The 25,987-nt window shown below is 39.2% G+C and overlaps 1 protein-coding gene across 5 annotated transcripts in view; it reads right to left on the bottom strand.

Moving 5' to 3' along the window:
* Positions 1-1,807: 1,807 nt before the first annotated feature.
* NEK5 (NIMA related kinase 5) overlaps positions 1,808-25,987 on the bottom strand; it is a 29,718-nt gene continuing 5,538 nt past the window's right edge. For 3 of the 5 annotated variants that reach the window (XM_056328810.1, XM_056328811.1, XM_056328813.1), the window contains 19 exons: positions 24,576-24,659; positions 24,398-24,468; positions 22,101-22,187; positions 20,958-21,012; positions 19,275-19,475; positions 19,107-19,179; positions 17,375-17,511; positions 13,467-13,666; positions 12,615-12,681; positions 12,150-12,269; positions 10,207-10,290; positions 9,998-10,102; positions 8,190-8,270; positions 7,294-7,362; positions 6,351-6,474; positions 6,020-6,151; positions 4,799-4,936; positions 3,050-3,164; positions 1,808-2,638 (listed from right to left, as the gene is read on the bottom strand). In XM_056328810.1, coding sequence (XP_056184785.1) covers positions 2,386-2,638; positions 3,050-3,164; positions 4,799-4,936; positions 6,020-6,151; positions 6,351-6,474; positions 7,294-7,362; positions 8,190-8,270; positions 9,998-10,102; positions 10,207-10,290; positions 12,150-12,269; positions 12,615-12,681; positions 13,467-13,666; positions 17,375-17,511; positions 19,107-19,179; positions 19,275-19,475; positions 20,958-21,012; positions 22,101-22,187; positions 24,398-24,468; positions 24,576-24,659 — 2,196 coding nt within the window. In that variant the 3' untranslated portion in view covers positions 1,808-2,385. The remainder of the gene's footprint in view (positions 2,639-3,049; positions 3,165-4,798; positions 4,937-6,019; positions 6,152-6,350; positions 6,475-7,293; positions 7,363-8,189; positions 8,271-9,997; positions 10,103-10,206; positions 10,291-12,149; positions 12,270-12,614; positions 12,682-13,466; positions 13,667-17,374; positions 17,512-19,106; positions 19,180-19,274; positions 19,476-20,957; positions 21,013-22,100; positions 22,188-24,397; positions 24,469-24,575; positions 24,660-25,987) is intronic. The other 2 variants (XM_056328812.1, XM_056328814.1) reach the window with 1 other exon arrangement.

Genomic DNA, 25,987 nt, shown 5'->3' with positions numbered 1-25,987 from the left:
CAACAAAAGAAGGGCTAAGGAGAATCTCCATCCTTTATTGGATGCGGGGAAAACCATAGTGACAAAGGATGAGGAAAAGGCTGAGGTACTTCATGCTGCCTTTGCCTCAGCCTCCAATAGTGAGATGCTCTGGGTACCCAGCCCCCGGAGCTGGAAGGTGGGGGTGGGGAGCAGAATGAAGCCACCATAACTCAAGGTGAAATGGTACCTGCTACACCACTGAGGCACACATGAGTCTATGGGGCCAGGCGAGATCCACCGGAGGGAACTGAGGGAGCTGGCAGGCGTGCTCACCGAGCCGCTTTGTCACCAGCCCTGGCTGACCAGGGAGGTCCCAGCTGGCTGGGGGTGCGTGAACGTGACACCCATCTGCAAGAAGGGCCGAAAGGAGGATCTGGGTAGCTACAGGCCTGTCAGCCTGACCCTGCTGCCAGGAAAGGTTATGGAGCAGGTCATCCTGTAAAACATCGCATGGCATGTGCAGGACAACCGGGGGATCAGGCCCAGCCAGCCTGGGGTTATGAAAGGCAGGTCCTGCTTGACGAATCTGGTCTCCTTCTACGACAACGTGACCTGCTTAGTGGATGAGGGAAAGGCTGCGGATGTTGTCTTCTTGGACCTTAGTAAAGCTTTTGACACCATTTCCCGCAGCATTCTCCTGGAGAAATGGGCTGCTCGTGGCTCGGGCAGCTGTGCTCTACACTGGGTAAAAAGCTGGCTGGAAGGCTGATCCCCAAGAGCGGTGGTGAATGGACCAGCTGGTGGCTGGTGACAAGTGGTGTTCCCCAGGGCTCAGTGCTGGGGCCAGTCCTGTTTGATATCTTTATCAATGATCTGGACAAGGGGATCAAGTATGTACTCAGTAAGTTTGCAGATGACACCAAGCTGGGGGGGAGTGTTGATCTGCTGGAGGGCAGGCAGGCTCTGCAGAGGGATCTGGGCAGGCTGGACTGGTGGGTCAAGGCCAATTGTATGAGGTTCAACAAGGCTGAGTGATGGGTCCTGCACCTGGGTCACAACAGCCCCAGGCAGCGCTACAGGCTTGGGGCACAGCGGCTGGGAAGCTGCCTGGTGGGAAAGGACCTGGGGGTGCTGGCTGGACATGGGCCAGCAGTGTGCCCAGGTGGCCAAGAAGGCCAACAGCATCCTGGCTTCTATCAGGAACAGTGTGGCCAGCAGGGCCAGGGCAGTGATTGTCCCCTGTGCTGGGCACTGGTGAGGCCGCACCTCGAACCCTGTGTTCAGTGTTGGGCCCCTCACTGCAAGACAGACACTGAGGTGCTGGAGCGTGTCCAGAGACGGGCAGCGGAGCTGGTGAAGGGTCTGGAGCACAAGTCTGGTGAGGAGCAGCTGAGGGAACTGGGGCTGTTCAGCCTGGAGAGGAGGAGGCTCAGGGAGACCTTACTGCTCTCTACAGCTGCCTGACAGGGGGGTGTGGTCTCTTCTCCCAGGTAACAAGGAAATGGCTTCAAGATGTGCCAGGGGAGGTTTAGATTGGATATGAGGAAAAATTTCTTCACTGAAAGGGTTGTCAAGCATTGGAACAGGCTGCCCAGGGAAGCAACTGAGTCACCATCCCTGCAGATATTTAAAAGATAGGTAGAGGTGGTGCTTGGGGACATGGTTTAGTGATGGACTTGGCAGTGCTGGCTTAATGGTTGGGCTCAGTGACCTCAAAGTCTTTTCCAAACTAAATGAATCTATGATTCTATAAAAAAGCTACTGATAGAATGCGGTTTTCCCTCTATTTAAGTTTTATCTGGATTATATGAAATTTTTAATATGAAAAAATACAGTTAGAAGAACCTACTGTCCAATGTTTTATTAGGAAATGGGGAACACACAGTTCTCATGGTTCTAATAAATGCTTTTACTTCTACTATAAAAAACTGCTGAGCAGTTGGTGGTACTATGTAGTACTGTGCAAATGAAACTATGGATTACAAAGCTGTATTAGCAGTACATGGAGATTATGAAAGGCTGTAAGAGCTTCTTTCATAACAAGGAGCTGATTGAGCTAGGGAAATATACTGGTTAGGAAACTTTCTTACATGATACAAATACAGTTAAAGAGAGTATGTAATTAGGAATTTGCTCAAGGAAGTCTTGTCAGAGATGTCCCAGGTAGTTTAGAATAATAGATGAAAGTGCACTACAGTCTGGATGAGGATTTTTCAACATTTAGACATATGACAATTAGCCTGATTTTCTTCCTTTTAAACAAAATAGTAACAACCTTCTATTAATTTTAATTGAGCATTTAGCACAGTGGAAAAGCAGTTGAATTACTTGGCATTTAATGTCATCTATCCTTAAATGTTGTTACTGATGTGGCTGAAATTTCAAGCAAGTTAAAGTTTTTGAAACAGTTACTTTGCTGGTGTTCTATGTAGCTCTTGCTTCCTGCTTACTTTTTTCGTTGTATGTGTCAGCACTAAATGACCCATGGTTATTTTCTAAATCATCATTAGATTTTCCAAGTAGTTTGTGAGGTAAACTCATCCTTTCTTCATCTGTTTGACCTTTATTTGTTGAAAGGATGGGAGACTCCATGCTTCTCTCTGCTGGAGAAGCTGCCACTTTTTCCAGACATTCCTTCAGCTCATGTCTGAGTTCATCTTCAGAATCTTCAAAATTTCTGTACAGTAAAAAAAAAGATAATTGTATTAATTAAATACATCCTTGTTACAAGCCTTTCTCCTTTCAAGGTCTTTGAGATTTTTTTAAAGATACTTTATAAAGAATATACAAGCAACACACACAATATGAACTGTTTCTTCTTCCTCTGTAAGATTGTTTACCTGTATTTATAAGGTAAGAGAACAGGAGTTGCAAAGCCATGTTAATACTTCTGCATAACCTTTTTAATGACCATGTTGGTATGTGACCTACTAATTTACAGAATTAAACATTAAATTAGCAGACTGTAAAACAAGTAAATTTTCTTCACTTGTGAATTTAAAAGAACAGAAGAAAAGCTTTAGGCAATGCAGCCTGTCATTTCATGAAAACAGTTGTATGGATTTTTCTTCTAATGTGCTTGACTTACGTGTCTTCATCATCTGATCTTGGTTCAAGTCTGCCTTCATCAACAGCAACAGCAAAGTATGCTTCTGAATCATCTTCCTTGTTTTCTTTTGGAGGCAACATAGTTAATCTTTCTTCTGGAAAGGAAGAGAAATATTCCTTTATTTGTGTATTAGCTAACTATAAAAGTCTACATAAAGTAATAGCAAATACGTAATTGCTTGATTATTTTTTTGGTTGTTGTTCAAATTACAACTATGTTAATACCATGCTTCTGTTGATCACACATTTTAGTTAGTGTTTTGTAACTTCTGCATAGTGAAACCTAATGTGTTTGTAGATCATAACCGAAGGACTATAAAAGTTAAGAAAGAAAGATGATATAATGTTAGTATGTTTAAGTTCCCAATACAGGGATCTGCATTTTCAATGGAAAACTTAGGCGAGTACTGTTTGAGAAAGACTGAAAATTACTGCTTTGGATGTACCTATGGTTACCTAAAAATGCTCACTTTCGAAGACTGAAGGGCAATCTTAATCTGAAGATTGGGAGAACGTGGGAGAACAATGCTAAGAGTTGTTCTAATATAAAGACTAAACCCGGCATGTGATCCAACAGAGATCTGTCAGTTTGGGTAATGCTGTACTCCACAACGTCAGCTTTAGCAGCAGGGCAGAATGGGGTATTGAGAGAGTGCCATATTTTAATAAATGTAACTGATAAAAGTAACAGCAATTAGAATACCTGTGTACTTATTTTTGCTTTGGCCTATGAACTGCTGATATCAGTGAAAAGTGGTCTGAATTTCATTTTGGTTTGGGGTTTGGGTTTGCTTTTTTTTTAATGTGTAAGCAATAAAGCTAGTCTTTGGAGAGAAATTTAGGTGGTACATTTAGCTGGTACATTTAGCTGGTTTAGTCTTCAGGATGGGGCAGTTTTAAAAGAGCTCGTTATGCTCTAAGGAAACATCTGTGAGGCATAATTAGTAGGAGAGTGCTGACTGCACAGCTGCAAATGGAAGACATTTCTCACAATCCATTAAAATTGTTGAAACTTGGTATGTGCAAGTTAGCTGGCTCAGAAGGCCTGTCATCCAATTATACATTCAGTAGATTGGCAATTGTGCATAAAACCACAATGTCCAGTTATATTTACAGCATCTTTCTGTGGAAAATACTGTGGCTTTTTAGCAAACAACTTTGATGCAAAGAAAATGTCAATTTTAAAACAGTCTGTTACTTTAGGAGAGTGCACTGCAGTATGTGTTCAACTCAATTTCAGAATTTCAGTGTCTGCTGCATCAGCATGGACCATGTTGTAAAGTAAGTCACCACTGTAGTTTAAGTCGCCATGCACTATCATTTACAGCTGTTGTACAGAAATACATTTATTTGCATAAATGCTTTCTACAGCATACGGTTCTTCAACCTTAACAGTTACAGGGGCTAAATCCAGGTTTGTGGTACCTGCAGACTTGCTGGCAGTAGTAGCTTACCTCTGTCTACCCAAGCAAATGAAAACACGACATATGAAAGTAATAGCCAGTAGGTAGGGCTTGCCCTTTTCCTGGCTATTGAAAACAGCAGCATCCTGAAAGAGGCCTTTCGCTGCCACAGGACAGAGCAGTGGATGCTGGGGCAAGCTGCCCGTGTTTTTCTAGTTTGCCAAGTGCTTCAAAATGTTGGTTCTCATCACAGACCCTCTGCCAGTGGTAGAAGAAGTAATACACTAAAGAGAAACTTGCAGAGTTTACAGTAACAAACATCCTACCTATTTCTTCTTCAAGGGAGGTGAAGGAATCATTAGACAGTTCTGCTTTTGCTAAGATGTTCAGGAGTGTCCCTGGCAGTGTTTGTTTCCACTGCTTCCTGTTTTCTGGGATGTCTTCAGGCAGATAAGCGTGGTCAGCTGAAGAACAGCAAGGTTCTCGGGTCACTAAAGCATGAGTGTAGCTTGCCACTGTCTTTTTTTCAGATTCAGACTTTCTAGTCTTGACACTGACTTCTTCCTTTTTGGTAATGCTGGCACCTGTATTTTTTTTACTTTGTGGAATACTCATTAGTTTTCAGTAAGTATTTTATCTGATCAATACCGTAGAGAAAAAAATAGTTTGGACTATCTGTCAGATAAAATTTCTAACACCAGTTTTAATGCTCAAGTAACTGCTTTTTAAGCCTGGAATAGACAGGTGCAACTTTACTGAGCAGTCCTTGCTCTCAAACTTGTTGGCTTCTTCAGGCTGAAAAATCTTCAAAGAATTTCCTGTTTCTTTTGCACCCTACGCTCTTTTATCTAAGCCAGAACGAACAAGAAGTGGTACACTAATAATATTCTGCTTTGTCATCACTGTCTATGCAAACTCTTCAGGTTATTTCTGTGTATCTGGGGTGTTGGGAGCATGCTGGAATGCTGGAAGTAACTCCAGTGACTACAGCAACCAGTCATTGGAGACAGCTGGCTGCCTGGGAACATATGCACTGTTACTGTAACAAGCCCAGTGATTAGCCTCTCCTGAAACGGAGCATCACCACAGCCACACCTGTGTGAGCACGCACCTGTGCTTGTGACCCCACAGCGACACTAGTGTGTGGGGTGAGAGACCAAACCCCCCCACACACCCTGGGATGGCGTTGGCAACTGACTTCTCTAGTTCTTGTTCATTAGCTCAAGGCCCAAGAAAGTGGTGATGGTTAGTTGCATAGACTGGTTATTTTTAGCCACCATTACCCAGGCCACAGAGTGATTCGCAAAATGCAGCCCTCTTAACATGCATGAGCAGCACAACATCACTGCAATATTAGAGGGGAAAATGACAACTGCATTCTATGATTTAACACATACAATAACCTCAGTTATTATGAAGTCTTGCAATTAAAAGCCTGCCAGATCATGTGAACATTCTGGTATGGAATCATTTTGGCAAAGGTCTGTAAGTATTCTGGCTGAATTTTACCAGCTCCTTACTTTCACTGAAAACCAAAACTTTCTTACTGAGTTCGTTTTCAGCCATAGGAGGACATACAGATGTGACATCAACATCAGCTAAAAAATTCAGTAATGTCTGAGGTGCTCCAGCTTGCCGATATTTTCTGTTTTCTTTCTTATCATCTATGTCATTGGACTCTAAGGGGAAGAAAAAGAGAAGGCAAAGTTATTTCTTTTTTTTTTTTTTTAAAGTAGATTTCAGTGTGATTGTAACATTATGTGATATAAAGACAGAGCTCATCAGATAAACTTGCTCTAGCCTGGAGTTACTGAATTTACCTAACTCCTATGTAATTTTCACGATTAATACTCAGCATTGCATTTCTCCAAGAAATACCTGTTTGGTATCCAGATACTTCTTCCAAAGCTCTGTCCATATGAGCTTCATAAACTTCCACCGCTTTCTTCTTAAGATTCTCACAATCCACAAAAGTTAAAGTCTTACTGAGTTTATCTAGTACCTGAAAAAAAAAATAGCTTACTTTGGAAACAGAAAACAAATATGGTAAAATAACTAATCCCTTCTTATTTTACTGTGTTTGTGAGCCATTCTCATGTATGCACGGGAAAACTATGTATCAAAAAGCGAAGCAGCAAAATTCAAAAGTCACATTGTGAGTTGTGTATCAGAGGGCTGCATGGAGCTCTGCAGAGGTGTGAAACGACAGAATGACAAAACAGTGCTTGATAAATTGAGAATATATATACCAGAAAGAAATTGTATTTTTGATGTTGCTGTTACAAATATTTTAAAAAATTCTAATATACTAACAACAATCTTAATAGGTACCTGTTACATGTTGATCAGCCACAAATGTCATTTTAATAAATGAAATCACACATGTTTTCTGTAGTCTCACTTCCACTTTTTCTACATAACAACTGGTTCATCACAATGTTATTCTTGCTTTGTGATACAATACTAGTGAAAATAAACATAAATGTACTAAAACAATTCAAATCAAATTTGGCATTCTCAGACTAACTCAATTTTGAGGCGAGTTCTTCCCCTCAAGCCCAATTAAAAAAAATTAAATATCTGCACTCCTTTCATCTTTTACCATGTGAAGGATTGATCCACATATTATCCAATTTTCCTCTGAGTAATTATCTTCTTCAAGAAGGTCATATATATGCAATATGTCAACAAATCCTCAATAGGAAGCTTCGTTATAACAAAGGTAGAGGATGATGGTAATGGAAACAAACCTTAGATACTGGAGCTACTCTTATGGTTTCAGATTACTAATGTAAATGCTTTGAATACAACTACAACATACCTCTGCTTCTTGAATACTGTCTTCCTCAGGAACACATACATCTAAATTAATTTCAAACTTTACTCCTCCCTGAAGAAAATTATCACACTTCATTAATTCATTTTATTAAATAAAAACATTTAATTAAATGTACACAGTTTATATAGTACTACAAACTTGAAAGTTATTCTTCTATTGAAAATACATTTTATTTAACAATATTTTTCTTCTATTTAACAAAATCAAAGTTGAACAAATTGGAAAAAAATAGACTTCTCTAAATACACTTTATGGATATTTTCAAATGAAAAAAAAAGTGGACTGCATCCACTTTTGATTTTAAGGAAAGGTGTCTTTAATAATCATTTAATTCAAATCCTTGCAATACACAGAGTTGGTTCTTACAGCTGGCTCTCAACCAGTATTAAAACTTGAATACTGTACTGCTTTCATGCAATATTTCACAACAGACCTTGAGTCCACTTCACAATAATCTCAGAAACTTTCCTGATATCTTATGTGCATTTCCATTCAATTGCCATCCCCTTCTATAATTTAAAAAGCACTATAGAGAATAATTCTATAACAAAATGTTAAAAAATTAGCAGCCTGACTTTAAACTATGAGTAAACGTGAGTTCCCATACACTACTAATGCAGTTTGATATAAAGATGAGTAGGTAGGGATTGATTACTATCTGGGAATATCTAAAGGGAGTCTCCCTCAAATGATCTGAAAACCTCATTTATTTTCTTAGGGATTCTATCTTCTCATATAAACTTCTAACAAACAGTTGACGAGCACTCTCAATTGACTCACAAATAACTTGATTTCCAGAGCTACTGTGATAACACAATCATTTGAAACATACAGACATAAGAAGAAAGTGGAAAAAATACAGAAATGAGGATGGTTACCTTTGGTTTATGTTTCTTTTCTAAGATTTTCTGGTCTTGACTATACTGGAGTCTGACTTGTTTAAAGTTTTTTTCCATGTCCTGGAAGGAGGAAAAACCCCAACTTTAAAACACACTCTGGAACCAGTTTATGTCTATACCCTCTAAAAAAAGACCCGTTTAAGTAGTAAATGTAGTCACCGATTTCCTTGTATATGTATCTGTAAGAATATTCCATTTGTTGCCTTATTTAGATTCTAATACTGAAAGACATAATTCTGGCTTATCTGGCAAATAGAAAAATGGGAAACCTAGCATACACTGCAAACCTCTGATTTTTCAAAAACCTGTGTTAGGAGGATACAGTACTGTGTCAAGAAATAAGTAATACATCTTTTATTTTTTATGAGCAAGATGACTCATGCTGATTTCATTCTGGAAAACTTTGGAAGTGATGAAAGTCAAGATTATAATAGAAACCAATGCCTGCAGAAAGTATAGCCATGTTTCATAGTATCTTCTTTTCTGGTAACACCTGAAAAATACCTAATTACTCCTTTTCATATTCCTTTATCCTATGTTAGAACCTGTCAGATAAAAGCAAAGTAAAGAGTTGTATGCTGCTCCTTCAGTGATCTGCTGCAAGTAGGGCACATCCTCAGCCTCAGATGAAACGACTACAATTCACAGATTTTACTTTTTTAAAACATATATACAGTTTCTCCAGTAGATTGAGTGCCCATGAACTAAGGTGACATCAAGCAGGTGCAAAATCTAGTGTTACTTTTTCATTATCATGTGTTTCCCATTAAATCACAGGGAATATAATTTCTGTCCTATCATGGCTCTGGTTGCCTACAACCTACATCACATGATGTGTGAATTCATTTTAGTAAAAGCCAGATCCACGATCTGTGAAAATCACTGAATAGAATCCTACTAATATGGTCAGGTTTGGCCCAAGTTCCGGCTGCAATAGGGTAGCAGAATCTGTCACCAATCTATGTGGCAGTCTGCCTCTTGCTACTGGACAGTGCAGGAAGTTCTACATCAAACAAAACAAAACAAAAAAAAATGAGGCAAATCCTGACTGAAGAATCCTAGTAGCTAGACCAGGGCTATTTTCCTTTCAGAACTGACTGGGAATTTTCACACTGAGATCAATTTGCATAAATTGAGGCATTCATTTCACTTGAAGAAAAGTGGACTTTCTGTAGAACTCCATGTGGTCTGGAAAACTCATCCGGTGTTCACAATGTCAATACTGGCAAAGTGGAACAATTCTGAAACTTTCCAGTTGCTGGAAACAACTCCAGCAGGTGTGTTGGTAGTGCTTGATGAGAAAGAAGTGAAGGAGTGCTGTAGCTGGAAAGCTTTGGCTCTGTCTCTTCCTCCCGCTTCTCCCAAATTTTTAAGTAAGGACTAAGGACTCCAGATAAAACTGAATTCTAACTTCCCACACAGTGCTACTCCAGGCTGTCATGAATCGCTGTACCTTCTGTACAGAATTTTCATAAAAGACTTGCGCTGTGAGTGGCTGCTTCTTTGCTTAGAAAGCAAGGAAAAGAAACACACGACAAAAATAAATTAAGTAAAAGTATATCCTAATATTTACAGATGAAACAGAATTACCAAAACAAGTCAGGACTCCACCAAAGAAATTTTCCAGGCTATTCATGAAGGGAACCTAGGGAGACTTTTACATATGGTGCAAGCTTCAGATAAGATTTAAGCTTTACCATTTTTCAGATTTGTCACAGAGAGTGAATCAAAGACCATGTGGGACTTGCATAAAAAAATCTATTTAGACTAGGAGATGATACTGATACCTGAAGTGATTCTTCTCCTGTTCTAGCTGTATCCTTGATTTCAGACTGGTCCTCAGCTTTTCCTTGCCTCACAACATAGGTTTTATCTTGTATTTTTTGATTCTCCTAGGGAACATTTTTATCAAATGTTAATTTCAATTTCTAATTATGTGTACTAACTTATAAAAGAAAGAGGAAGTATGACTGGGTGTATGTTTGAGCTTTGTTACCTGGAGTATTCCTGCTCTAAATCTGAATTCTTTTATATCACTGTGGTATTCTTCCCGAATCTTCTGCAATTGTTTCAGATACTCCTATTAAAGACAAGTAAGGTAGAACACATATATATTAGAAATACAGAAATAACACTAGCTAAACAGAATATTATATGGATATCAAACTGTGTATATATGAGAAAAAGGGATCCTTATCCTTTACTGCCAGCTTTAAAGATTGCCTGATACTTCCTCTTAGAGGACATTTTTGAGTTATAACTCTTTCAGACTAACCTTTTTGAAGATTTGCAGACAGTTTCATGCTACCTTTTCTGTAGAGTTATATCTAAACCAGCTAATTCCAAGAATGACCTAAGGACTTGCTGAGTAATGATGCTAAGGTTGCAATCCAAATATAGAGGACTGGAAATTAGGAGGACAAAATATTATATAATATTTATTGTATTGCAACCTGCTCCCCAAAATGAAACAAAATCCGGTAATCTTTTCTTGGAGAAGCTTCAACATTCCTATGCTTTGTAGCAAAAACTTCAAATTTGGCCAAAACATAGTTTTTGTGTTAAGGACATCTCTGTACTGCTTATATGAGTTATCCCAATTTGCCCATGTTTCAAATGGACAAATCTATAAAATTTATTTTTTTGGCATATTTAGGACAGACTTTGTGAAATTGTTAACAGCAAGAGTCTCTGAAGAATATGTACATGACGAGTATGTTCTTATGCCAAAGTCTGACCATAGTGTAAAAGTTAATATATTCATATTTATTCTGGAACTTTCCTATAACTCTAAGATAGAAGATTAAATGTATTTACATGTGTTCATTTAAGAGCGAAGCATCAGTTTGTTTTCTCTGTCACCCAAAATTAAACCAGAAAAGTATATCGTTTCTGTATAAAATGATCTCCAAAAGTTGTAACGTACCAGGGAAGTAGTATGATCACATACTATTATATCACACTCTAAATGTCCTAGTATGACTTACGGACAATGAATATACATACATGAATAGTACATGTATCACTATGTTCTCTGTTTTGTAAATGTGAGGATCTATTGTCTTCCAACATTAGTTTGGTCAGTGATGTAACTCCTCTGATCTCAGTAGGTGAGATTAAGGCCATAGTTTATAAAATGATTATGAACATCAGCTTTTGTGCAAGTCTTAACCAGTTTATGCAAGATGGAACCAGATGCAAATAGCTTACATTTTCCTAGTGGTTAGATGGAAAAGAATCAATTATTATGTAAAGAATACTACCATCAAGGAGTGTAAGAAGACAGCTTTAAGCAGCTCAGGAGGTGTCCTGGTTTCAACTGGGATAGCATTAATTTTCTTCCTAGTAGCAGGTATAGTGCTGTGTTTTGGATTTAGTATAAGAATAATGTTGATAACACGCTGATGTTTTAGTCATTGTTAAGTAGTGCTTACCCTAAATCAAGGACTTTTCACATTTCCATGCTCTGCCAGTGAGCAAGTACACAAGGAGCCAGGAGGGAGCAGAGCGAGGACAGATGACGCAAACTAGCCAAAGGGATATTCCATACCATAGAACATCATGCTCAGTATATGAAGTGGGGAGGTTGGCCAGAAGGGGCCGATCACTGCTTGGGGACAGGCAGGGCATCCGTCAGTGGGTGGTGAGCAATTGTATTGTGCATCACTTGTCTTTCTAATAACAAATAATAATAAACCTAAGGGTTTATTTCTCTCTCTCTTTTTGTTGTCTCCCTTTTCATTACAATTATTATTATCATGTTGTTATTATATTTTATTTTGTTTCAATTATTAAAATGTTCTTATCTCAACCTACAGGTTTTACCATCTTTTTTTCCGATTCTTCTCCCCAGCCCACCAGGGCAGAGGTGAGTGACCAGCTGCATGGTACTTAGTTGCCAGCTAGGGTTAAAACACAACAGGAAGATACTTCATTTACCTGTTCTTTCATTTCATTCTTTCTAGACATATCCTGCTGATGGTTTTTGAGATGCTCTTCCTTTATTTTCTGCTGCTTTATTTGGTCATGACATGAGTCAGCAGAGGATGGTCGCAGCCCCTGTGAATATACAAATAAATCCCAGAGCAAAGGAATTTTCATTTAGAGTCCTTTCCTCCAGTGCTCACTCAATTCACTCCCCTCATTCCACTGAAGAGTGCAGTAAGGCAAGTGTGTATTTTTGGAGGAAAAAGTTATAGTAGAATTTTACATCGCTATAGTTTTGCATTGGAAAATGAAATCTCAAGTTGAGCATTGCAGAGCAGATCAATGAACTTGCTAGAACAAAACTTTCTACCTGTCAGTGTTACAGTTTGCTGTTAGAAAGACATCAGTTCACCTTCTGGATTTTCATTCATTTTCTTTTACAGATTTTATTCTATGATCGATTCAGTATTTACTTACCAGCTGTTTTTCCACTTTAATCTTGTACTGCTGGGCTTCAAAACGCCTTTGAAGATATTCTGCAGGCCTGAGAGAAGAAAGGGATGTTTATATACTACCTTTTATTTCACAGACTCTGCTAGAAACTCAGCTCAGACAAGATGTTCTAAAGCTGATGGCCCTTAACTAAAACATTCTAAACACAGTCATCATTGAATGAAAATGAATGATTTAGTCAACCTTAAAGGAAGGATTCAAAAGTAGGCAGTATGAAAAATTCCTTACCTTCCTTTCTCAAGGTTTTCAAAGTTCATCCACACCTAAAATGGCTTATCATGGAACGGACAGGCAATGTTTAAAGCAATAAAAAAGTTTGTATCTCTACTCTGTGAGAAAGGCTTTGAAGTAAACAAACTGCTGGAGAAAGGGTCTTTGTATCTGAAACCAAAATATAAGCTCTGCAGGAAAAAAAGCACCATTTTCATGGCCTGCCTCCCACTCTGTTCCCTCAAGTGGATAACGGCTTTTGGTCTTTACATCATTCTGATCCTGGTCGGAAGGAAAGACAGTGTTTATCCTTGATATAATCAGAAAGTCTACGAAAAGCCTGTGGTTTACTTCTCATCAATAAAATGCTGAGATTTGGGAGACATTTTGACAATGAAATGTCAAACATCAGGACAATACATTCAGAAGGAACTTCTGGATAGATAGGAACTATGTTGTTCAACAAACATGATAGAATTATTAAAGACCAAGCAGGGAAGTAATTATACTGAATAAGCCATGTCCAGTGTTACCTAAGCAGGAAGGCTGATAACTCAAAACATACATGACAGTTCACCACTAATAAATAGAGTGAGAAAAGTTTACCAGTTGGGTGGTGGAGGTGGAGGTGCAACTTGTCCTTTCAGTTTATAGTATTCCCCAACTCTTTGGCTGATATGAGAAAGGTCATAAAGTGCATTAGCTTTCCTCTGCAAGTTGTCAAGCTTATCATAGTAATGGTCATAATGGCCATGCACTCTAATGCTTTCTGGCCTTTCTGCCATCTTAAATCTGGAGGTCTGTGGCTGGAAATACAATAAATAATGTCAATTTACCTGTTCTCATTTGTATCAGTACAAGTTTGAATTAACTTCCTGTCCTCGCCCCAGTCTGAGCCGCACGGCTCCAGTACAGTACAGTACAGGCTGCCTACAGTACAGTTATTGTAGGTTTTCCAAATCCGTTCACATATAACCCCGAAACTTCCTAAATTCTCAGGGCTTATGTAATCTTACCATTGTATTTTCCTTTCTCCCTGTTCCATCAACTTCTGTCATTAAGCAGCAGCCCATATCGTTGCGTGAGTCAATCAGTGTGGGGCTTCGTACTCTGTAGTGTCATTACCCTAGAGTCACTAAAGTGTTCTAAAGCCTAAAGCACCACAATTGCTTCCAGGAGAGTTTCATTTTGACATGTGAGTGCAAAGGGGACTTGGGATGTAGTTTTGGGCAGTATGCGTTATTGCCTCCTGCTTTCAGGGGAGCACTGAGCTACTTCATTTCACCATCCCTTTGCTTATGTGCCTGTGGGAGCTTGCCTTTCATTTCTCAAAGTCCTTACTGTGATGAAACACACCTGTATTTCTACTTTGTGACAAGAATGTCTTTTCCATTTCTCGTAAGAACAATGGAGAGAAGGTGACTGTCTAGCTGCCACTGTGTGATGTAAGTGTGGTAAGACATTCACAAACTTTTCCATAGTGGGAGACTACATGGTGTATGAGAAAAATGCTGAATTTTACTTATTTTTTTACATAAATTAAAAAGCATCTAAGTATCCCTGCCACAGATGGTAAATACATTAACTATTCCTCCCTCTTTTCCTTGTTCAAAACACTGAAAATTGGCTCAGCTACCTATGGTAAAGTCCAGATTATAGTAGAATAGAAATTCATATCTATACAAGAAAATTTTCCACTGCCAATAATATTCCCAAGGAAGAGGTAACCTCAAAAAGCACTTATCTTGTCCCTCATTCAAATAAGTTTTACAGTATGGCAATCCCAAGCAATAAGGAGAACAAAACAGGCCACCTAAATAAATGTAGAGAATTGAGAACTGTGACCAGTGAAGCAGATGCCCCAGTGACACATGGAAAAGGGCGAGGTACTGAATGCCACCTTTGCCTCAGTCTTTGCTAGCAAGATCAGCCTTAAGGAATCTCAGGCCCCTGTGACCGGGGGGAAGTCTGGAGCAAGGAAAACATACCCTTGGTGGAAAAGGATCAGGTTAGCGAATACATAAGCAGACTGGACTGATGGGATGCAGCCATAAGTACTCAGGGAGCTGGCAAATGTCATTGCAAAGCCATTCTCTGTTATCTTTGATCAAACATAGCAGTGATTGGGAGAAGGACTGGAGGAAAGCAAACGTCGCTCATATCTTCAAAAAGGCCAGGAAGGAGGATCCAGGGAACTACAGGCTGGTCAGCCTCACATTAGTGCCTAGCAAGGTGATGGAACAACTAATCCTGGAAACCATTTCCAGGGACATGAAGGACAAGAAAATCGTCAGTAATAGCATGGATGCACCAAGGGGAAGCCATCCTTGATCAATCCAATAACCTCCTACAATGAAATGACTGGCTTGGTAGACAAGGGAAGAGCAGTGGATATTGCCCACCAGGCAATTGCCTTCAGGGAGGCTTTTGACACTGTCTGCCACAAAATCCTCATAGAGAAGCTGATAAAGTATGGGCTGGATGAGCAGACAGTGAAGGGGATTGAAAAATGGATGAATGGTTGGACCCAAAGGGTGGTGATCATAGTACAAAGTCTAGTTGGAGGCCAGTAACTAGTGGTGCACCCCAGGGGTCAATCCTGCTCAACATCTTCACTAATGATCTGGATGATAGGGAAAGTGGGGCAGAGCGCACCCTCAGCAAGTCACAAGATAACACCAAACTGGGAGAAGTAGCTGATACACCAGAGGGTTGTGCTGCCATCCAGAGGGACCTCAACAGGCTGGAGAAATGGGCTGACTGAACTTCAGTGGCTGACTGAACTTCAGTGGAGTTCAACAACAGGAAGTGTAAAGTCCTACACTGCACCAGTACATGCTGGGGACTAGCCAGCTGGAAACCAGCTTGGCAGAAAAGCACCTGGGGGTCCTGGTGGACACCAAGTCGACCATTAGCATGCCCTTGCTGCAAAGAAGGTGAATGGTATTCTGTCCTGCATTAGACAAAGCATTTCCAGCAAGTCAAGGGGATGATCCTTCCGCTCGGCTCAGCAGTGGTGAGGACACTCCTGGAGTGCAGTGTCCAATTCTGAGCTCCCCAGTGCAAGAGAAACATGAACATACTGGAGAAAGTCCAACAAAGGGCCACAAAAATGATTAAGGGACTGGAGCACTTCTCACATAGGGAGAGGCTGAAAGAGCTCAGACTGTTTAGCCTAGAGAAGGCTCAGATGGGTTCTTATCAAGATACCTGAAGAGTGGGTGCAAAGACAGCGGAGCCAGGCTCTTTTCAGTGGTGCCCAGTGACAGGACCAGAGGCAATGGGCACAAACTGAAACACAGGAGGAAACACTTTTTCACTGTGAGGGTAACCGAGCACCGGCACAGGTTGCCCATAGAGGCTGTAGAGTCCCTATCTTTAGAGATACTAAGAAGTTGTCTGGACATGGTCCTGGGCAACCAGCTCTAGAGGACCCTGCTTGAGCAGGGGTGCGGATGAGATAACATCCTGAGGTCCCTTCCAACCTCAAACATACTGTGATTCTGTGAATTCTGAAGCAACACGTTCAAAGTATGACCCTGCAACTCTGCAAACCATTTGCTTCATTTGGATGCTGAAAGAATGTGGGAGCTTTCCCAGCGTTAATATCAGAGTATGTCGCATAGATGGAAACACTGTGGACAAAATTCTGCCTTTGATTACAGCGGTACACAATGAAAGGAAACTTAACCTTCCAAACTTCATCCATCTGGATTTGCATTGAATACACATAAATGTAACTACGAGGAAAACTAAGTCCTATATTCTGCACAGGACCAGTATTATCCATTGGTAGTGTAAGTGATTGCTTGATGGGTGCAGCTCTGGGAATTCCACATTCCCTACCGTCAGTTAATCTACCATAACTGCAATGTGCAATTACTGCTGGGAACTCCCAGATCCTAAATGTGCTTTGCTCTGTGTTCACCAGCACCCAAGGCAGTACTACATGCTCTTGAAGATAAATACAAAGGTATGAAGTGATGCCAAGTAAAAGGCTGGACACAGTACACAGCTGATATCCAGCCTGAGGAAAGGAGGTGAAAAATGAGCGAGGGACGCAAGTAGTTGTGAAGAACAGGGGCTTTCTGCTGTAGGGTTTGATCCCAGATTGTTGTAGTAAGTATCTGAGACAAGGGCAGTGGGTGCTAGTGGTTTTGCCTGTGAATGGGCTCTCAGAAGGACTGAGGTAAGAGGTTCAGTGCATTTGCTTCTATAGCAAAAATGCAAACACAGAGTTTATTTGCCTTTGTGCAAATACAAATGCAAAGCATGCCTCATTTTTTTTGTTACAAATAACCATACTGAAGCTGACTAAATTCAGTTTCCCACTTAGACTTTCTGAAACACCTCTTCTGAGGCTTCAGGAGTGCTTAACTGTCTCTACTGACTTGGTGTAGGCATTAAGCTACATTTAATATACCTTAATGAAACCTTTCAAAGGGTCTTTTCTAAGAGCAAAAATTTGGCTTCTGACAATGATTAAACATTACAAAAATGCAGATACACAGTACCTGAAAAATAGGCTGTTGCCCTCTTGAAGTAGGTTTCCATTCATTTCTTTGAAATAATTCTTTTTTCTTGACAGGCAGCACCATTCCAGATTCTGGAGAAACTAGGTCCTGCACTCTCCTTTTCTGAAGTTTATATGCTTTTTAAAAACAAAACATTAAAAGGCTACATTCTGTGCTCTCTACATGATTAATGATCATGTAGTTGCAAACCACAGTACAATGCATGTACCTAACACTGACAGGCTGGGCTAACAAACACTCCTTACATCCCTTCATCATCATCACCATCATCACCATATTTCACATTTCCTAGGCACTCTGCCTTTCATTCTTAGAATGACATCCTTTTGAAAACTTTATGATTTGTCACACTCGTGTGAAGTGGATTTCACGGATTAGTTTTGCAAAGCACACTGAATAAAAGGGAAACCTCTATATCAGAATGCTGATTTCATGCTAGTACCAATAACAGAAAAAAGGAGGTCTGATTGTTAGGCTCAGATTTCATTGGAGGCTAGGTGTCTACCTGCTTAGGTATTCCCTTTCTAAACCTAGCCCTCGGTATTCTACAGATTGCTAGACAATGTTGTAGTACCTGTGAAATCTGGAAAGAAGGGTTGAAAAGTGAAAAATTTACCTTATCGGTTTCCCACGCAGGAGAATACAAGTACACACCACTCCAGTCTGGTCAGTCAGTATTTAGCAAATACCTTAGCTGCAATAACCAATAGTAATGTCCTTGCTAGGACTAAGTAGTTTCTAAGTGAGTTTTAAATATTTCCTGAGTAATGACTGTGAGACTATCATGTCTGGGAGATAAAATATATGAAAATTATGAGTATATGACCATAGATATATTTTAAATGCTTAAGTGATACGGTGTTCAGGTGCCTCTGTCCAAATTGCATGAGTCCTGAAGGCAGGTAATCTCACTGGAAGTAACTTCCAAAATAACATGGGTTCTTACACCACAAAGAACTTTTATTGAGGAAAAAAAAAATGTTCATAATGCAGTTAAGTAACTACATATGTTTATTTTCACAAATCTGTTTAAACTACTTCAATACTTCCAAAGATAAATTTAAGGCATAATTATGATATACTAAATAATATAGAATTAGGAAAAAGTTATGCTGATAGAAACATGTTCAGCATTTCATACAGAGATACCATTTAGTCTCGTTCATGTTTTCTAAGAATGTGCATATGTAATCTGATCTATCAATGAGCACTAAATCCACACAGATTTCATTGTCTCTCACAACTGAATCTAACTTATAATATTTTGTAAAATACATTTTTATTATTTTTTAAAATACCATGGAGCACATTTTGCAAGATTTTTGCACATAGCTTGGAAAAATTAAGTAAGGATTGTTTTTCATGTGATGGACCTGAACTGCATCTAGACCAAAGCCTCTCAGTTTTGTAAATTCCATTCTTAAAAGAATTAAGACTAATGTTTCAGCACTTTCTTGTGGCAGCTTTTCTAGCTGAATGTTACTAATGAGCTGGACTTAAAGTTGTCTTTTCCTAAACAGGACAGTGATTCACTGCCTGGGGTGAATGTTTCTGCTGTTGCAGTTCTCTCCTCTTTTTCTTTTTAATTTTGTGCAAAACTCTTGTATTCAAATGTGCAATAAAGACTGCTGGAGAAAGTTATACCATCACATATATAACAACTAACAAATGTTAGTGTAGAACTAATGTTAAATAATATTATTAACATTACCTTGTATCAGCTTGGCCCCAAACTGTGATGCTGAAGGTCTTTTTCTATATATCATAGTGTGACCAAGTTCTTCCTGTGTCATGTGTAAGAAAAAAGGTGCCTGACAGAACTGTTTATACTACTTTGGTCCGTATTTTAATCTCAGCAAGCAGCAGTACAGGCACTTACCTCAGGGGGCAAATACCTGAGAACAAGCTTCTGCAAGAAGGGCTTCCTTAGAATAGAATTGATAGATGGTCGATCTCTTGGAGATATTTTAAACAACTGGGAAATTAATATCCTCAGATCATATGAATAGCTGGGAGACACTGGGTGAAAACATCCTCTGCAAATCTTCAACACCAGCTGGTGCAAACTATGGCCTTCAAACTTAATGAAAACAGTAAAAAGGGGATAGTAAGTACTGCTGGTTGGAAATGATGGACTAGATGCCCCCACTTGAAAAAAGTACTTGCTGACAGAAGCCCTGTGCTATACAAATCCCTTCTTGCTAACCATAGCTTGCTGTGGAAAATTAATACAACCACTCTCTCTGACTGTATTTGCTGGTTACTTGCTTCAGATGCACAGCTTAGGAGGTCTGACAGCTTTTGTACCTGGAAGACTTTTATTCATACTCTGCTCTCATATAGTAAAACAGAAGCAAGTTTTCCAGAATGAAACATGATTTATTTTGCCAAAAGCTGTTCAACAGAGACCTGCATGCATACTGTCTTCACAGTGTTCACCTACAAAACTTCACTCCACGCAGCTTAGCCTCTGTGTTCTGTGTTCTCTCAGGCACCAAGGTACAATCTTAATTTTTAACAACTAAAGCCACTCAGGTAAATCAGCATTCTCAGTTCAGCAGATCTCTTAACAGGTCAACATCAATACAGTTTTTTAGGGCCTCAGACAGGCAAAAATATTTTTGAAAGCAAGTTCTTTCTAAAATTACCATTTTATTTACATGGCTGTTTTGAAGGTGGTGTTACCAAAATTTGCCTTAGCTTCACTTGCATTTCCTGTCTACATCAGCATCTGGTCCCTGCCTCCAAATTAAAAAATGGGCAGCAATACAGAATAAAACATATAATATGCATAAGAATTAATATTAATGTTTTCTCACTTTGTGAAATCTGAAATTTTCCTCAGCAATATCCCTTTGCTCACAGCTCAGCCCAATTGCTCTCCCTATCAGAGCTGCTCTGTCATCTCCCACATCCAAGCTCAGCAAAAGGTCAACTTCTGCTGAGCCCAGGAACCTGATCCTTTTCTCGTTGCTGGGATTAGTCTCTGCTGTGTTCCCTTCTCCACATAATACTCACAGGCTGAGGATTGTCTGAGGCTCACATCAGGCTGAGGACAGCACAGCTTCCTGAAGATGCTATCAATCTGTTATTTTCTTACATGAATGTGCAAACCTTTAGGAAAATGCTTCTGAGGAACGTCAAACTGCTTTCTGGGGAGATGTGGGTTTCAAACTCTTTAGAAAGCATAGATTGGTATTTTCAAATAGAAATGAGTAAAATTATATGCCTAGACCCTAATCTTGAAATTTGGCTTTAATTCATTTCATTGTTCATCTGCTTTTTGAAAAAGTTTAGTACTTACTAAAGAGTAAATATATGTTCAGTGTGTGTATATACACACACACACGTTGCAGAAATACAACATAATAAATTGTACCTTAATATATACACAACAGACACAATATAAAAAATTAACACCAGCAGTCATTCTTTTATATCAACAAATGAGCTGAAAATAATTCTATCAGCTGACTATGAATGCTATTATTACTACAGTTTTTCCCAGCTGTCCACTATCTTTTTCAATAATATGATAATGATCTGATTCTGTGGTACTTACAGGATGCTTTAGCGCACATAGCTCATAAAGAACACAGCCAAGAGACCAAATATCTCTGTGAATAAAAAGTCATTTAAGTTTCATGGAAAAGACTGCAATATTTTCATACATATAGTCAGTACCTCTTCTCAGCTCTCAAATTTATGAACATTAGTCCATTACAGATCAACATTGGTGCAACTTTTAATTTTCTTTAAGATGCACTGAAAAGAACTAGAAATTTCTTTTTTGTTCTGGTACCAATGTCTGTATGATACCTAACTAGGTACTATAATTATAATTGGAAAAGGCACATGACATAAAGAATGTCTACTTACTGTTCCTAGCAGGATGAAGGGCAAAGCTGTCTCTGGCTAACTTGATTGTTGAGAAGACAATAAGGGAGTAAACTTGTGTGAATAGAACCTTAGAGCTGAGATGCTAGTCTGGGCTCCAGAACATTTGGTATTGATCACATTTCCCACATAAAGGGGGTCTAGCCCGCTCAACTTTTCAGTGCTTCTCATCTAGTATTTTGTGTTAAACCTGAGTGAGCCTTTAAAATTCTCAGACCTATTTGTCTTTCCTGCAGGTGGCTACTGCAAAGTTACAGAATTGCCAATCTAGTAGCATTAATTTCAGTGTATTTTTATAAATCACAAATGAGTGTATCAAAAATTAATAAACTTGGAACTGAAAAGACACATACTTGCATTGGTTGTTACATGTCGGAAACAAGAGAAAAATTTAGCATTTGATGGAGAGCCAGAGAAAGCAAAGGGGGAAAAAAATCTATTTTACATTTCATGCCACTACTAACAAGGAGTATTAAAAGAGAATGACATTAAACTTTAAAGTACAATAATTTTATTAAAAAATATATAATTATGTTAAGCCTGTAAATGAATTGCAACAAATTAATGATTGCTATATTCTGGACACTAAGTCAAAATTCAACTGACTTGTACAGTATAACATAGTTGTTGTGTACAATTGATACACCTAATTAATGTACACAATAACACAAAACTTCACAAAGGATGACATGTGAAATTCCTGGTGCCCTGGAGAAATACTGATTTAAACCACGATATCACTAATATAAGTTCTCTTATGCCTGCATGCCCTCATGCACAAGCATATGAAAAAAAGACAGAGACTTACGTTTTATTGTTATATGGCTGATTTTCACAGATCTCAGGTGACAGATAATAGGGGGTCCCTACACAGGTATGGGCAAACTCCATAGTGCTAATGAAACACAATGAAAAAAATGGCTTACACACTGAAAAAGTTTACACGCAATTGAACAAGAGGCTTCTCTACTCCAGGTGAAAAGCCCACAGAGGACATTATTTCTGTTCTCCAAATAGTTGAATAATGGAACACCCCAAGAACTACTTAAGTATTTCCCAGTTCTGTGTAAAAATGACCAGCTGTTCTAATAGTGGAGACTGTCTGCACTTAAACAGAAAGCACAGAATTCCCTTTTCCCTACTTTTCACCAGCACTGTAATAAACATTTTTCAAGGAATGTTTATCATTAACACAGAATTCTGAAAGCTGTCAAAGACACTGCAAAATATTAGAAGTCTCCAACATACTCGCTGAAGTAAGAATAGGGGAGGTGGTAGTCAGTCACACAAGTCAGAAACTGTGGAAGGAGGACGTACTGTTCAGAAACTAAATGGGGAGTAAATGAATTCTAGTTCCATCTCTGGAACTTGTAAAGGTGTAACCAAATAACACCAGTTGGATTAATTTCACTTGCTTTCAGGTATCTACTCTGTGGATGTAATCAAGAGCCACTGGGAAGTCAGTGGAGAGAAACAGGTACTCACAGAGTGTGATTCTTCTCACTCTATACTAGATGTCAATAAAGTTGTAAGTTACACTTTTTACAGAGTATGTGAAGTCTGAGCACCAGAGATGCCACAGACACTGCAAGTAAAAGTATTGGACACTATCTTACATATTGGAGAACTGCAATGAAAATGCCTTTTTATACCCCGGAGGAGGAGGAAAAGACAGTCTAAGAAACTTTTTGGGTTTGCGTGGCAAGGTTTTGGTAGCAGGGGGGCTACAGGAGCGGCTTCTTTGAGAAGCTGCTAGAAGCCTCCTCCCCCATGTCCCATAGAGCTGATGCCAGCTGGCTCCAAGACAGATCCACCACTTAGCCAAGGCTAAGCCTGTCAGTGATGGTGGTAGCATCTCTGGGATAGCATATTTAAGAAGAGGGGGAAAAAACTGCACAATAGAAGCTGCAGCCAGAACAGAGGAGTGAGAATATGTGAGAGAAACAGCCCTGCAGACACCCAGGTCAGTGCAGAAGGAGGACAGGAGGTGCTCCAGGTGCCAGAGCAGATTCCCCTGCACCCCGTGGTGAAGAGCACAGTGAGGCAGGCTGTCCCCCTGCAGCCCATGGAGGTCCATGGTGCAGCAGATATCCAAAACCACCTGTGTACCTAATACATGAACACAGTTAGGTACATCTGAAGAAAATGAGAAAATCGCCTATGTTGGTTAAAGTTATCTGTTCTCTTTACTGATGCTGTGTAGACAGAAATGTGGTTAAACTTACACTGACCTAATTTAGGGATAGAAAAAGTTTTAACAAGTGACTTGCAGCACATGGAGTACAAAGCAACTGAGAAGGACTGATGCTAAAGGAGAATCTGCAGAGGAAATTACCTTTCCACAGAAAACCTAAATGGTGGACCTTCTTTGCCACAATATCCTGCCAAGGTCAAAGATAATCAAGCAGCTGAAAACCAGATCAAATTCAAGAACTGTCCCATTGTCAGCATGCCCTCTGGCATGTTTTGGCCACACCAAAAAGCATTCTTCCTAGACAACATCTAGCCACTATGCAAGACAGGCCAACCTTGCCCCCAAAGTCAGTAAAGATAAGGCCACCCTCTTTGGGAGAACACATTTTGGCTGTATGGATGCATGCCATGCTGTCCCATGCCACTCACTCTCAGGCCCAGAGAGTCAGTTCTGGCCCTTTTAAAAAAATTAATATAGGCACAGTCTTGGAGGACATACAAAGGAAATATGTACAAACTCTTCTTACACTCTTTCCAAAGCCTGTAGTGCTCTTCGCTTTCTTTTCTATGAGGTGCTAGAAATGATTATCAATGGCTGCAAGAACAGGAGCTGTGCCTCCAGAATCTCTTTAAGTGAGTTCCACAGACAACAGGGAAAGCCCGGGGCTTCCCCACCCTACCTCATTCGTATACCTCACAGAAGTCCTGTTACTATGCTAGATATGACTGCGGTTTCATGCAGAATGGCATGTTCTAGGGTAACAGAAAAAAATGTAGTGTCAGAAACTTTGTATCCCAACCTCCTGAACAAACACAATCCACAAGCAGTTGTGCACGTTCAGGTTGCATTTTGAATATTCATAAACAGTCCTATTTGGTGTAGGTCACAGACTAATTAAAAAAGGTGCTTACCTGTTCAACTGTCTTGCTATGCCAAAGTCCCCAAGTTTTGCTACCTTTCCATTATTGCTAAGAAAAATGTTCTGCAAATAAAAGCAAAACTTGTATGTGAAAAGAAAACATGGCAGAGCTTCTTAAGCATATCTTTTACAAGACAAAATCACCCCCTTTCTGATACTAATTTTACTACCTCTGCTTTTACATCTCTGTGTAAAATCTTCTGGTCATGAATATGCTTCAAGCCCAAGGAGATCTGCACAAACCAACTCAGAATCTGCAGTGAAAGTTAAAGGGAACAGATACCTATAAATTTGTGTGACTCTAATGTCCAATTACAACAATAAAATCTAAAATATGTAGAGCATATGCAATGTAAAATGTAAAAATTAATACTGTTTTAATTAATGTCATAGACTTTTCCTTTCCTTTTTTAGTGCTATCACAAAACTAAATGAAAGCAGATACTGGTTCTACTTCCCTTATCCCCATCAAGTTTTCACTGACTGTGACAGGACAAGTACTTGAACAGGGACTGAAGAATCACATCAAAGTACACTAAGAATACTAGACCTTTATTTAGAAATGAGTGAGTTCAAATAACAACCGAGACAGAACTGGGAGGTGCTTCTTAATCCTCAGTGGTGGAAGTCAAACCACCCAGGTATAATATTAGTACTCTTACTGAATGTGGTCCAGAAAAAAACAGATAAAAAGAGTGAAGGACTGAAATGTGGTGAAATGCAGGTATGAAAAAAACTGCATAATAAGTAAGCACACAGGTTTATCCTTGACCCAGTACAGCTCTTAAGCATATATTTAACTTCAACTATACATGTGTTTTATTGAATAAGGACTTTTGGACTCAATTCAGAAACAAAAATACAATGTGTTTACATGCTTCTCTATTTAGGAAAACTGATGGCCATGAAAGACTGTGATTCAAGTAATAATCTTCTACTTAGTTAATGCTTCACATTAAGCAGATGATTTCCTGAATAGGGCTGATGCCATAAATGATACTTTCTTAGGCATACATTTGAAAATATAGATATTTTAACATGACGTTACACTGGGCAATTTTCTTTCCTTTCTTGACTGGCAGATGTATCTTTATATGTTCTATATATATTTATATATTTACATGTTCTGTAATCCATTCTTCTGTCTGTACTTCCTTTCAATTTCTTTGGATATGTATTATTCTGTCTCATTGTCAAGGGGTTTTGTATGTCAGTTCTCTCTTTTGTGTTTTCATGATATGTGGTTTTGTCCTCTATTTGCTCTCATGTTCTCTCCACCTCTAGTATGGCTCCCAATAGGATCTTAAAATTCATTATTATTGAACCAGTAATTCACTTCCAACTAACTTCTACACTAAGGAGTTCTTCTTTTACTAAAACAAACAAACAAAAAAGTCACAACACTTCTTTTTTCCCCCACTCTTATGCTCTAGAGTATATTTTCACTAACAGGTTTGATACTACCTGTCTAGTTTGTAGGTAAATTTTCATTGTACCTGCAAAAGTAGAAGACTATGCAGGATTAAATAACCTCAGAGCTCATTACACTAAGTCCAATATGTAAGAGAAAATTTCCTTCAGA

Source organism: Falco biarmicus, chromosome 2 (assembly GCF_023638135.1).
Source record: "Falco biarmicus isolate bFalBia1 chromosome 2, bFalBia1.pri, whole genome shotgun sequence".
NCBI lineage: Eukaryota > Metazoa > Chordata > Aves > Falconiformes > Falconidae > Falco > Falco biarmicus.
This window is presented reverse-complemented; position numbering and strand designations above follow the sequence as displayed.